The sequence below is a fragment of the Chelon labrosus genome (assembly GCF_963514085.1).
Source record: "Chelon labrosus genome assembly, chromosome: 8".
Taxonomy (NCBI): domain Eukaryota; kingdom Metazoa; phylum Chordata; class Actinopteri; order Mugiliformes; family Mugilidae; genus Chelon; species Chelon labrosus.
This window is the reverse complement of record NC_140358.1, coordinates 30,565,538-30,579,479: the sequence shown is the minus strand read 5'-3', so window position 1 is coordinate 30,579,479 and position 13,942 is coordinate 30,565,538. Positions and strand designations below refer to the sequence as shown.

Genomic DNA, 13,942 nt, shown 5'->3' with positions numbered 1-13,942 from the left:
TGTCTCTCTGAGTCCTGTCTCTGAGTCCTGTGTCTCTGAGTTCTGTCTCTCTGAGTCCTGTCTCTCTGACTCCTGTCTCTGACTCCTGTCTCTCTGAGGTCTGTCTCTCTGAGTCCTGTCTCTGAGTCCTGTCTCTCTGAGTCCTGTCTCTCTGAGTCCTCTCTCTGAGTCCTCTCTCTGAGTTCTGTCTCTCTGAGTCCTCTCTCTGAGTCCTCTCTCTGAGTTCTGTCTCTCTGAGTCCTGTCTCTCTGACTCCTGTCTCTGACTCCTGTCTCTCTGAGGTCTGTCTCTCTGAGTCCTGTCTCTGAGTTCTGTCTCTCTGACTCCTGTCTCTCTGACTCCTGTCTCTCTGAGTCCTCTCTCTGAGTCCTCTCTCTGAGTTCTGTCTCTCTGACTCCTGTCTCTGACTCCTGCCTGTCTGAGTCCTCTCTCTCTGAGTCCTCTCTCTGAGTTCTGTCTCTCTGACTCCTGTCTCTCTGACTCCTGTCTCTCTGAGTCCTCTCTCTGAGTTCTGTCTCTCTGAGTCCTGTCTCTGAGTCCTGTGTCTCTGAGTTCTGTCTCTCTGAGTCCTGTCTCTCTGAGTCCTGTCTCTCTGAGGTCTGTCTCTCTGAGTCCTGTCTCTGAGTCATGTGTCTCTGAGTTCTGTCTCTCTGACTCCTGTCTCTCTGAGTCCTCTCTCTGAGTTCTGTCTCTCTGAGTCCTGTCTCTGAGTCCTGTGTCTCTGAGTTCTGTCTCTCTGAGTCCTGTCTCTCTGACTCCTGTCTCTGACTCCTGTCTCTCTGAGGTCTGTCTCTCTGAGTCCTGTCTCTGAGTCCTGTCTCTCTGAGTCCTGTCTCTCTGAGTCCTCTCTCTGAGTCCTCTCTCTGAGTTCTGTCTCTCTGAGTCCTCTCTCTGAGTCCTCTCTCTGAGTTCTGTCTCTCTGAGTCCTGTCTCTCTGACTCCTGTCTCTGACTCCTGTCTCTCTGAGGTCTGTCTCTCTGAGTCCTGTCTCTGAGTTCTGTCTCTCTGACTCCTGTCTCTCTGACTCCTGTCTCTCTGAGTCCTCTCTCTGAGTCCTCTCTCTGAGTTCTGTCTCTCTGACTCCTGTCTCTGACTCCTGTCTCTCTGAGTCCTCTCTCTCTGACTCCTGTCTCTGAGTCCTGTGTCTCTGAGTTCTGTCTCTCTGAGTCCTGTGTCTCTGAGTTCTGTCTCTGTCTGTTGTTCTCATCTTTTACTGAACTTCCTGATGGACAAATAAACTTTTAATTCTGTTCTTTTATTTTACTGCATCCTTGCTCCAGTGCTGTCAGAGACTTGTCCCCTGGGCCCAGAGACAGAGACAGAGACTGGGGACAGGACCGGAGTGTCTGCAGCATGGACTCCAGGGCTCGGCTCTAACATTGAGGGAAGCAGATTTAAAGTGTCTCACCTCTGGTCCGGTCCGGTTCTTGCTCTGAGCTCGGATACGTTCGGGTCTGTTCGGCTCCGTTCGGGTCTCGGAGGGTACGGCGGTGTCCGTGCGAGTAAATCAGACGGTAACGTCCGCAGCGGCTGCTCGTCTCACCGGGAGATATGGGAGGAACTCTGAGAGCAACAAGTTACACTGAAGAACTACTGCCGCACTTCCGGTTGGTTTCACAATAAAGCTCAGTAACAGGAGCAAGTACTGCTTCCGGTCTGACCACGCCCACCAAAATAAAGGTCTGACAATCAAGAATCAAATCTGTCAAAACACAGAAAATCTACTATTTAAATGTATTATTAATATAATAAAGTTATCACGAGAACTATATTACATTTATGAAATTTATAAAACGTAGGAACAACTGTTTAACTTGTACGGTGACCTTGGGTGCTTTGAAAGGCGCCTATAAATAAAATGTATTATAATTATTATTATAACTACATTTCCTCTGGCAAACAATTAAATCTTTTCTCGACATATGTTATATAATAAATCTGACGTCAAGTAAATGTTCATTTGTTTCTACATCTGATCTAAGTGACATAAATAAAAAATAGTTAAATTAACAAAAAAAAAAAATAATGTTGTTGAATCAACTGATGGACTGGAGACCTGTCCAGGGTGGACCCCGCCTCTAGACCAGTGACAGCTGGGATAGGCTCCAGCAGACCCCGCGACCCTTCACAGGAATAAGCGGCTATAGAAGATGAATGAATGAATGAATGAACTGGGTTTTCATTTTGTAGAACTACTGACAGCACCACAAACAGCGCTATCATCATCAACTCAATATTATTTAGATTAGAACCACTCCACTATACCGAATGAACTAGGCTTTATTTATTCAGTAGTGAACTTAATGGCCAGGGAGGGGGTCAGTAACAGGAAGTCCTGGTGGACACTGCGTCCTGTCTCTGCAGCAGACAGGAAACAGGAAGAGTCTGAGACAATAGAGCTCCACATTCTTCAGCCTTCCAGGAGGATGCAGTTGCTCATGAAGTTTCCCTCCACAGGAACAACATTTGTCTCACAGGACAAACTCTGGATGTCTCTGAGGACACAACTACAGCACCACCATGAGGCTGGGGACACTTCATCTCCACAGGACGATGGTGATCAATGAATCAACAGCGTGGTTCACATTGTTGATTCATTGATGATGTGGTTCACAGCTGAAAGCAACACATGAACAGCAGGTGGAGCTAATCCTCCAGTCAGTGCTGTTAAACCACAGAAGAAGAAGAAGAAGACATAGATCAGTGTCAATTATCAGTTCATTCAATTCAGTTTTATTTCAACATCATCAATAACAATAGAAACACAAACCACAGCTTGAAATCAAGGAGTTGATGAATCAATTAACCAATGAATCAGTTAATTAATTATTAGCCAACGAATCAATACAGTTATTTTTTATTCATCAGACCAACAGAGAGAATGAAAAGAAAACAGAAGAAACTAATTAATCAACTAATTAATCAACATCAGTTGTTCTTTGTCTTTTTGAGAAAATCCTGATTCTAACATGGAGCTCCACTGAGATCTGATCAAAGACATCTGGAGACAGGTGGAGACATCTGGTGATATCTGGAGACAGGTGCAGAGAGGTGGAGACATCTGGTGATATCTGGAGACATCTGGAGACAGGTGGAGACATGTGGAGACAGGTATAGGAAAAACATCTCTGCCCGTTTCCAGAAGACGTATTGTGACAGAGCTGCAGCTGTCCGCCCCGCTTTGTCTCTTCATCTTTTTATGTCTCGTCGTCCTCTATGTTTTGTCGTCCCTCTATGTCTCATCATCCTCTATGTCTCGTCTTCATCCCCTTAGGTCTCACCCTATTTATGCCCCCCCCCCATGTCTCATCTTCCTCCCCCGTCGTCTGGTCTTTTTTATGTCTCTTCATCATCCCCCTATTTCTAGTCGTCCTCGCTCTGGTTCCTGTCCTCACTGGTGGCATCCACCTATGTCTCGCCGTGGCCCTCAAAGTCTCCCCCCCTCCCCCATGTCTTGTCATCCCCCTATGTCTCGTTGTCCCCCTATGTCTCGTCATCTTTACTCTGGTTCCTGTCTTCACTGGCGGTGTCTCCCCCACGTCTCATTGTCCTGCTTTGTCTTATTGTCCTCGCTCTGGTTCTTCTCCTCATTGGCAGCATCCCCCTATGTCTCATCGTCCTCGCTCTGGCTCTTGTCCTCGCTGGTGGCATCCCCCTATGTCTCGTCGTCCTCGCTCTGGTTCTTGTCCTCATTGGCGGCGCTCTCGTCGATGTTCTCCAGGGAGTCGGCCCGTTGCAGCGTCAGCTCCGAGGCGCTGATGCTCGGCAACGTGTTCTGTTCTGGGAACATCCACGGCTTCAGGCTCGGGTTGTGTTTCCTCTTCCACTCTGGGTACTTCAGAGATGCCTTGTAGATCTTCCTCATGGCCTGAGAGGACAAATGCAGAGACGGAGACAAAGAGGACACATTTAATGGGACAAAAAGACGCTACCTGAAGACTGACCAGGGAAACTGGTTTACCTTTGGAGCCACAAACTGAGATGCTCGGTTCACAACCCATTTTGGGAGAGAACCTGCAGGGACGACAAAGGACAGACTGTCTCACCTATCTCTGAGAGGACAATAAATTTTGTTTATATTGAGGACATATAGTCTCACCTCTGGGATCCACCTGGGTCAGGTAGTACAGGGTGGAGCTGGTGTCTCCATTGGACTGGATCAGGTACCCGGTCAGCAGAGACACGGCTCGGACGTAGTCCTTCTTTGGAGGGTGTTGCTGCAAAGACACAGAGACAGGAAGTCTCTAAAGGGACAGGTGTGACAGAGATAGGGACAGAGACAGGAAGTATTCAATGTCTCTAAAGGGACAGATGTAACAGAGACAGGGACAGAGACAGGAAGTCCTTCCATCTCTAAAGGGAACGATGTGACAGAGACAGGAAGTCTTTCATGTCTCTAAAGAGACAGATGGATGTTCAATGAAATGAGCTGGTATACTACAAGTTGATTAAATAAGAGACAGAGACAAGGACAGAGACAGAGACGCTGACCGGGTGTTTGACCGAGTAGTTGATGATCAGGTAGTCATTGCCGAGCGGAAGCCACGATCTCATGGTCACAAAGTCTCTGTTCTTCAGGGGACTGGGACATTTCCCTTTAGACAGACAACAAGAACATGATCCATCTCTTTAGTTAGGACGGACTGTGTCCTGGTTCAGGGACGTAAGGACATCAGGAAGTGATCTGTGACGTTCTCTGAGTCAAACTCACAGGAGTAGTAGCCAACGTCTGCATTGACCGTCAGACGGCCGATGTCGTACGTGTCAATCATGTTGGTGTCCCACTTCCTGCGGTAGCTGGTGTCATGAAGGACGTCATACAGTGTCTCTGCAGTCACGTCTTTACACACTATCCTCATCTGAGACACACAGAGAAGACAAACTGAGACGGAGGCAAACAGAGACAGAGACAATGTCAGACAAGCTGAGACACATGGAGACGAACTGAGACAAACAGATTCTGCAGTCGCCTCTGCGACAGCTCCTGCTCCAGGTGTCATAGTTTTTGCTCCAGTTTCAGATCCCGAGGACGAATCTGCCCACGTCTCTGATGTCTTTCCACCTCCAACAGCTTCAGGGTCCTCCCTATCTACATCCTTAGGAGATCCCTGCCGCCAGCCTCCAACCAAACCTCCCGAGCCTCTTCGCTTTAGGGTCAGGTCATAACCTGACTGTTCGTTTTCTGCTCTGCCTTTTCATCGGCTCTGCCTCCGGGCCGACCTCCTGAACTCTATGAATCTCTTCCTTTCTTTCCATGAACAGTTTTATTCCCTGTTTTTTGTGTTTGGTATTAAAGTCCTGTCTTTGACCCAGTCTTTTGTCAAGTCGTCTGTCGTCAGGTATTTGTCCATTCATTTGGTCATTCATCTGTTCATCTGTTCTTCCCTGGATCTACCTCTTCATATATATCTTGTCCTCATTGTTTTATATTTATTTCACCTCCTGACCTCTACAACTCTTTCTCTTCCTTCTTTAGTAAATCATTAAATGTTTCTTGGGTCAATCCACCAGATATGTCTCCCTGTCCACCTGAGATGCCCACTTGTCTAACAGATGTCTCTCTGTCCACCAGATCTCCCTGTTCACAGTGAGTCACTCCAACAGAGATGTGTCCCTGTCTACCGCAGGACGCACATACAAATATTTTGTTTTCAGACTCCATTGTAGTTTATTTCACACATTGTAATTAATACAAACCTCAACTTTTTTGAACAAATAAAAGTAAACTTTACTGTGTAATTATGTTCAGTGTAACAGGTTTGCATTTGCGTGGGAGCCCGCCCCCAAAGAAATCCTGTCCCTCAAAATCCCGAGAGAAAGACTCCCAAATCCCATCCCACTCCCTATGTTGTTGTCTAAAGTTGAGCGCACTCACCGCATTGCAGCGTCATTTTTTAATTTAATCTCCAGCTCCGTCCCGCTCCCGTTGATTATTTACTCTAACCCGTCCCTATCACGTTACCAACAGGGAAATTGACTCCCATACCGTGGGACTCCCGCGGGAATACCATGACCCTAGGGAGTCCCGAAAAATTGTCACCCTCTAATTCCATCTGTGCCCTGCGCCCCCCCTGCAATGGCCCCCCACTTTGGGAACCACTGGTCTACCGGATGTCTCCCCGTCCACATTGGATGTCTCCATGTCAGGGGTCGCGTTAACCGAATATTTTCTGTCACTGACGGTTTTTTTAAAACTTTAAATCTGAAGGTCGTCCGTCATTTTGACAGATTGCAATTCACACCCCTGACCGAGGGGGCGAGTGACGTTATTAATTGGCTCTCGTCTCTAATTGCAGTTTGCATTCCAAACATCGTGGTACACCGATTACAGTGATGCACACGTCAGAGCTCGGCTAACGGAGGAATCAGATGGAGGAATCGGATGAAAGCATGTTGCTAGGACTGATGGATTTTATTTAAAACCTACCTGATGGGAGCCTTGATAAAGCGGAGTTTTGTGCAAATTTTGCAAAAAAAAAAAGAGTTAGCATACCACCGAAGCACTTCAACCTTACGGTGCCATCTAAATGCAAAGCATGTTGTAGTGAGCACAGAAACCACCAGAGCTGTTAGCGCTAGCCGTCCTGGTCCGAGTACGGACAAGACGTGTCGGCAACCCAAACAGTTTTTTTTTAATGAATATTGAATATTATGAATATTAATTAAAAATGGATGAAAATTAAATGCTACTGAATATGTCATTATTATCCTCTTAAAAAATTAAAGTGACGAGTAAAAATGGATTATGACGGATATTTATGATCCTGTCAGTCAAAATGACAGACAACAAAAAAGTCTAGCGCAACCTCTGCTCCCTGTCCACCACAGATGTGTCATTTTGTCTCGTCCATCAGATGTCTCAGTTCATTAGGTGAAGTGATTCTAATCTAAATAATGTTGAGCTGATGTAGGAGTTTGTGGTTCTGTTAAACTGGACTGAATTAAACACTAAAGTGTTTCTGTTATTTAGCCTAGCCCACTGACTACACAATATTAGCAACACATGTCAGTTCAATAGTACTGACATGTTTTATGAGAAACTAATGGTGAATAACCTTCACATGTTGTCACTGGTGTACCTAATGAAGTGACAGGGACTCCATATAGTCATTCCTCCTGTCCCTATCAGAGGTGGACGTCATGCGAGACGTCCTTACTGTAGGATGTCATGTTTTTCCACTGCTGTCACCTGACGCTCCATGTAACTCAATCAGCACGACTCGGCCGCAACGTTAATCATTCATGTCCTTCTCTTCTTTTGTCTCAGTCTGTCTCTGAGTGTCAGTGTCAGTCTCAGTCTGTCTCAATCTCACTGTCTGTCTTTGTCTGTCTCAGGTTCAGTCTGTCCCTGTCTCAGTCTGTCTTAGCCTCCATCTGTCTCTGTCTCAACCTGTCTCTGTCTCAATCTGTCTCCATCTGTCTCTGTCTCAGTCTGTCTTAGTCTCAGTCTGTCTCTGTCTCGTTTAACGTCACTGTATAAACTTCATACTAAACATTTTACTAAATGTAGTTGGTTCAGTTTGGTTCTGAGAGAAAGATTTGACCGTTGGACCGTTCCATGATGCCATGGCAACAGTTGACCAATATTCAATATATTTAAGCAATTGTAAGAAATAAAGCTATGCTAACAGTTCCCCTTGTTTCAAGTCTCTGTGCTAAGCTATGCTAACAGTTCCCCTTGTTTCCAGTCTCTGTGCTAAGCTATGCTAACAGTTCCCCTTGTGTCCAGGATATGTGCTATCCTATGCTAACAATTCCCTTTGTTTTTGGTCTTTGTGTGAAGCTAGACTAACAGTTTCCCTTGGTTCCAGTCTTTATGCCAACCTAAGATAAAAGTTCACATGGTTTCAAATCTATATGCTAAGCTAGGCTAACAGTTCCCCTTGTTTCCTGTCTTTGTGCGAAGCTATCTGATCAGAAGCTAACCCTGAGAATTATGTCGTCTCCGGCCTCAGTCTGACCTCAATCATTCATGAGTCAGAAGAAGCGCCTCACTGCTCCAGAAAGACTTTCTGAATTATTAAAGCCGTCCTCTTCACCAGTACCTCACTCCTGTCCATCACCTCCTCCCATCTGTCCACACAGACTTCCTGCCATGTGACCTGACTGATACAGTTAGGCTGTTAGCTAAACACTTGACAGCCATGCTTCCTGGACACATTCAGGATGTGGAAACACGTCTCACCAATCTGTGAGTCTGTTGTTGTGAGTCTGTTGTTGTTGTGAGGCTATTGTTGTTGTTGTGAGGCTATTGTTGTTGTGAGTCTATTGTTGCTGTTGTGAGGCTATTGTTGTTGTGAGGCTATTGTTGTTGTGAGTCTATTGTTGTTGTGAGGCTATTGTTGTTGTTGTGAGGCTATTGTTGTTGTAAGGCTATTGTTGCTGTGAGGCTATTGTTTCTGTTGTGAGGCTATTGTTGCTGTTGTGAGGCTATTGTTGCTGTTGTGGGTCTATTGTTGTTGTGAGGCTATTGTTGCTGTTGTGAGGCTATTGTTGTTGTGAGTCTATTGTTGCTGTTGTGAGGCTATTGTTGTTGTAAGGCTATTGTTGCTGTGAGGCTATTGTTTCTGTTGTGAGGCTATTGTTGCTGTTGTGAGGCTATTGTTGCTGTTGTGGGTCTATTGTTGTTGTGAGGCTATTGTTGCTGTTGTGAGGCTATTGTTGTTGTTGTGAGGCTATTGTTGCTGTTGTGAGTCTATTGTTGTTGTGAGTCTGTTGTTGTTGTTGTGAGGCTATTGTTGCTGTTGTGCGGCTATTGTTGTTGTGAGGCTATTGTTGTTGTGAGTCTATTGTTGTTGTTGTGAGGCTATTGTTGCTGTTGTGAGTCTATTGTTGTTGTGAGGCTATTGTTGTTGTGAGTCTATTGTTGTTGTTGTGAGTCTATTGTTGTTGTGAGTCTATTGTTGTTGTGAGACTATTGTTGTTGTGAGTCTATTGTTGTTGTGAGGCTATTGTTGTTGTTGTGAGTCTGTTGTTGTGAGGCTATTGTTGTTGTGAGGCTATTGTTGTTGTTGTGAGTCTGTTGTTGTTGTGAGTCTATTGTTGTTGTGAGTCTATTGTTGTTGTGAGGCTATTGTTGTTGTGAGTCTATTGTTGTTGTGAGGCTATTGTTGTTGTTGTGAGTCTGTTGTTGTGAGGCTATTGTTGTTGTGAGGCTATTGTTGTTGTTGTGAGTCTGTTGTTGTTGTGAGTCTATTGTTGTTGTGAGTCTATTGTTGTTGTGAGGCTATTGTTGTTGTGAGTCTATTGTTGTTGTGAGGCTATTGTCGTTGTTGTGAGTCTGTTGTTGTTGTGAGTCTATTGTTGTTGTGAGGCTATTGTTGTTGTTGTGAGTCTATTGTTGTTGTGAGGCTATTGTTGTTGTTGTGAGTCTGTTGTTGTTGTGAGTCTATTGTTGTTGTGAGGCTATTGTTGTTGTTGTGAGTCTGTGTACTGTACCATAGTCTGTAGCACCAGTGGATGCCATGACAGATCCTCTACAGTGAAGCCAAACCATGTGGAGCTCCCCCAGTAGATGGTCGTGGTATAGGTCATAAGCCCCGCTCCCTCAATTTAAGTGGGCGGGACTAAAGTACATGTTACATACATTTTAGATAGTTAATACAATGCTGATCTATATTCAAGTTATTTGACACAAGAGAAACAGAAAGTGATGTCATGATGGTTGACAGTTGCCGTGACAACATCTATATAAATGTTTCTCTGTGTGAAAGCTACTGAGTTATTGGAGGAAGGTGCAGGGCATTGATAACGCAGCGTAAGCTCTCAAGGTGGCAGCAACTCAGAGTTCTAGCTTCACTATGACCAACGGGAGGACGTGGAGATCCGTCTTTACAGCGACTGCAACGGGTCCACCACCAGAACAAGATGGCTGCCCCCAGTTCTGACACATTGGCTTCACTTTCAAACAGAAGGAGGAAGACGTGCATGGTAATAAGAGTACACTTATAGGATTGCTACAGTGATCGGAGTACAGTTACTACAGTATTCAGAGTAGTGTTTCAGCTACTAAATAAATCAGAGTACAGTTACAGAGTTATTACAGTACTAAGAGTACAGTTACAGAGAAACTAAAGTACTCAGAGTACAGTTACAGAGTTATTACAGTACTAAGAGTACAGTTACAGAGAAACTAAAGTACTCAGAGTAAAGTTACAGAGTTATTACAGCATTCAGAATAAAGTAACTAAAATACTCAAAGTATAGTTACAGACTTATTATAGTACTCAGAGTAGCGTTGGTAAAGTATTCAAAGTTACTGCAGTTCTCAGAGTAAAGTTTCTAAAGTACTTACAGTGAAGTTACTAGAGCAATCAGATTACTGCGGTTGTCACATTTAAAGTTGTGTGGTAATAAAATCCTCCTCATTCTAACCTTGAGCTTCTGGACCGTCTGGCTCTCGCCCTCGCGGCACCACACCGTCACCCCGCCCTTGTTGTAGCGGCTCGTCCATCCGTCCGGACTCAGACACTGGTCTCTGAACGAACTGAAGTCCGAGTCGTCCGGGATCTGCACCGGCATGTCTCTACCGTTCCTCCCCGGGACCGCTGGCTCTGAGCCGGGGCCACAGGTGTCGCTGCTTTTATCCACCTCCATCACTGCACAGATAGGACACAATGAGAAGAGCTCTCTCTCTGACCAGATAAACACACCTGCAGACCGATGAGGGCTGTGATTGGCTGACTGTCAGTGGAGTGCATCCTGGGAGTTGTAGTCCGTCTAAATCTTAGGCTCCTTTAACTCTAATTCATGTTTGACTGGTTCCATTCTTCTATGATCTATCCATCGATACAAAGGTGGAGGACAGAACAGCTCCAACCTAAAACACTAGGACGACAACACAAGTACACGTCAAGTCATTTGTTTTGTCATCAGGTTGTTAATATAATTCTGATTCATACTCAAGTGTCCATTTTTCTGATAAGTTTTGTTTTACAGGATGTGACATCATGATGACTACCAGTTGTCATAGCAACAGCTCTGTGAAGAACATCCTGTAAGAGTTAGAAAAAAGAATCAAATAAATACGACCAGTGTATAATCCCACATTTCTTGTAAGCGGTGGAGGTTGAACAGAGCGTAGCGGAGTCTGGAGGAAGTGTGGGTGAGGCATCGATAACGTGGCTCCACGTGGCTCCACCCTCAGACCGTACTGATCAGACTCTGGCTCCAAACTCACAAGATGGTGCCGCCCGCATCCCCGGGAAAAACAGAGTCAGTTTGAAGACACTTGTCCATATTTATATACAGTCTGTAGGATTAACAGTGACTCTTCTTCACAATAGAACATCTCTGATCACACCTTGTCTCTGCAGGGTGAGGCTTTCAGGTGCTGTGGTACACATTAACTCTCTGAAACCCTGAATCTGTCTGACTGTGTGATTTCCAACAGACCCTGAAAGCGCTAGGAACTGATACCTGTTGTTCAGGTAGAGCAGTGGGCGGAGCTAAGAGTACTGAGACAAACAGATCAGGTGTTAATTTCCATCAGGTCACTGAGGAGGAGGAAGAGAAGGAGGAAGAGGAAGAGGAGGAGGAGGAAAATTAGGTTTTAGGTGTCCTCCATGTGTCTCCAGCAGGGGGAGCTGTCAACACGTCTGTGTTTGTTCTTGTTGACTTTCAGTTATTTCTAGCATAACATCAATAATCGACAGTCTTTACAGAACCAGAACCAGAACCTGAAGCTGAACCTGAATTTGAACACGGACCAAAACTTGAACCAGAACCTGAGGAGGGGAGGAGGGGAGGAGGGGGGGGAGGAGGGCACTCACACAGCTATTAACATGCTATACAGTAGAGCCCAGACTGGGAGCTGGGTCCTGGGGAGAGCTTAACTTGGTGTCTCTGTGTGTCTCTGAGTTGTCTCTGTGTTGTCTCTGTGTTGTCTCTGAGAGGACATGTTGTCTCTGTTGTCTCTGTGTTGTCTCTGAGAGGACATTTTGTTTATGAGAGGACATTATCATGGGTCACAGTGATGAAGCAGGTGAATGCATCATGTCAGTGTTAGGTCCTCACAGAGATAGAAACAGGAGTGTGTGTGTCTGTGGTGATGTCCTGACATCAGGGTGAGACCTGACCTCTGACCTCTGACCTGTGAACAAAGCAACTCTGTGCCAGAGTGGAGGTCATGTGATGTGTCTTAACATGCACTTCCTCTGTCGTCCACTAGAGGCTCCTACAGTCAGTCCCATAGAGCTTCATGTTAAATCATGTTTACATCCTGGTACTTACAATAAGTTTAGTTCAGTTTATTTTTTTGTGTTGACTGACGGGTGAGGGGGTGTAGTCAGGAGGATTAGGGGTGGAGTCAGGAGGGTTAGGGGTGAAGCTGAGGGGGTGTAGTCAGGAGGGTTAGGTTTGGAGTCAGGAGGGTTAGGGGTGGAGTCAGGAGGGTTAGGGGTGAAGCTGAGGGGGTGGAGTCAGGAGGGTTAGGGGTGGAGTCTGGAGGGTTGGGTTGAAGCTGAAGGGGTTTAGTCAGGAGGGTTGGGGTGGAGTCAGGAGGGTTAGGGTTGAAGCTGAGGGGGTGGAGTCAGGAGGGTTAGGGGTGGAGTCAGTAGGGTTAGGGTTGAAGCTGAGGGGGTGGAGTCAGGAGGATTAGGGTTGAAGCTGAGGGGGTGGAGTCAGGGTTAGTTCACAGATCTCATTCAGGATTTACTCAGAGCTTAAACGTTGTCATGGCAATGAGGGGGTGTAGTCAGGAGGATTAGGGGTGGAGTCAGGAGGGTTGGGGGTGGAGTCAGGAGGATTAGGGGTGGAGTCAGGATGGTTAGGGGTGGAGTCAGGAGGATTAGGGGTGGAGTCAGGACGGTTAGGGTTTAAGCTGAGGGGGTGTAGTCAGGAGGGTTAGGGTTGGAGTCAGGAGGGTTAGGGTTGAAGCTGAGGGGGTGGAGTCAGGAGGGCTAGGGGTGGAGTCAGGAGGGTTAGGGTTGAAGCTGAAGGGGTGGAGTCAAGAGGGTTGGGGTGGAGTCAGGAGGGTTAGGGTTGAAGCTGAGGGGGTGGAGTCAGGAGGGGTAGGGGTGGAGTCAGGAGGGTTAGGGTTGAAGCTGAGGGGGTGGAGTCAGGAGGGTTAGGGTTGAAGCTGAGGGGGTGGAGTCAGGAGGGTTAGGGTTGAAGCTGAGGGGGTGGAGTCAGGGTTAGTTCACAGATCTCATTCAGGATTTACTCAGAGCTTAAACGTTGTCATGGCAATTGTCACTCATCATGATGTCACTTCCTGTTTCTATAGCGTCAGTTAACTTAAACACACACAGCGATCAGCCATAACATTATGACCAATATTGTGTAAATCTACCTTGTGGTGACTCATCAGAGAATGGACATGGGCCTTCTGAGGGTGTCCTGCTGTTAGTGTGTGTGTGGGGGGGGGCTTTGAGGGGGTGGGGGGGGCTTTGAGGGGAGGGGCCTCTGTGGATCATCCCACCGATACTTGATCAGTTTGGGATCTAGTGAATTTGGAGGCCAGGTCAACACCTTGTGCTGTTCTTCATGGTTTTTTTTTGTGTGTGTGTCTGTGTCAGGCTGCATCCTGCTGGGGATGGCTGCTGCCATCAAGGAGTGTCATTGCTATGGGGTGGGGGTGCCTGGTCTGGTCTAGGTGGGTGCTACATGTCTAAGGAACGTCCACACCAATGAATGCCAGGTCCAGAAGATGGTCAATGTTATTCACGTCGCCTGTCAGTGGTCATAATGTTGTGGCTGATCTGTGAGGCAGCATCATATTAACTACCTAAATGTAGGTGATGTCCTCTAATAAAGTTAGACCAATAATCATCAGTTATTGATCTGATCAGAGTTTCTTACCTCCACTAAAGTTTTTCAGTTCTTGCTGCAAAGAGCTGAGTCTTGTGTCTGGCTCCTCCTCCTCCTCCTCCTCCTCCTCCTCCTCCTCCCTCTCCTCCCCATCCAGTCTTTAAAGCGGACTCTCCGCCACCGTGCAGGGACC

General features: G+C 46.3%; 2 protein-coding genes across 2 annotated transcripts in view; both read right to left on the bottom strand.

The window, feature by feature from the left end:
* arap3 (ArfGAP with RhoGAP domain, ankyrin repeat and PH domain 3) overlaps positions 1–1,492 on the bottom strand; it is a 29,710-nt gene extending 28,218 nt beyond the window's left edge. The window contains exon 1 of the mRNA XM_084549999.1: positions 1,409–1,492. The gene's annotated coding sequence lies outside the window, so the exon portion shown is untranslated. The remainder of the gene's footprint in view (positions 1–1,408) is intronic.
* Positions 1,493–3,561: 2,069 nt separating this feature from the next.
* Positions 3,562–10,521, bottom strand: stard15 (StAR-related lipid transfer (START) domain containing 15; the record flags this gene model as incomplete). The annotated part of the gene is made up of 6 exons (XM_084549587.1): positions 3,562–3,868; positions 3,962–4,014; positions 4,100–4,217; positions 4,492–4,595; positions 4,712–4,859; positions 10,375–10,521. 6 exons carry the CDS (start codon positions 10,519–10,521, stop codon positions 3,656–3,658), a joined length of 783 nt encoding a protein of 260 aa, XP_084405713.1. The 3' UTR covers positions 3,562–3,655.
* Positions 10,522–13,942: the final 3,421 nt, after the last annotated feature.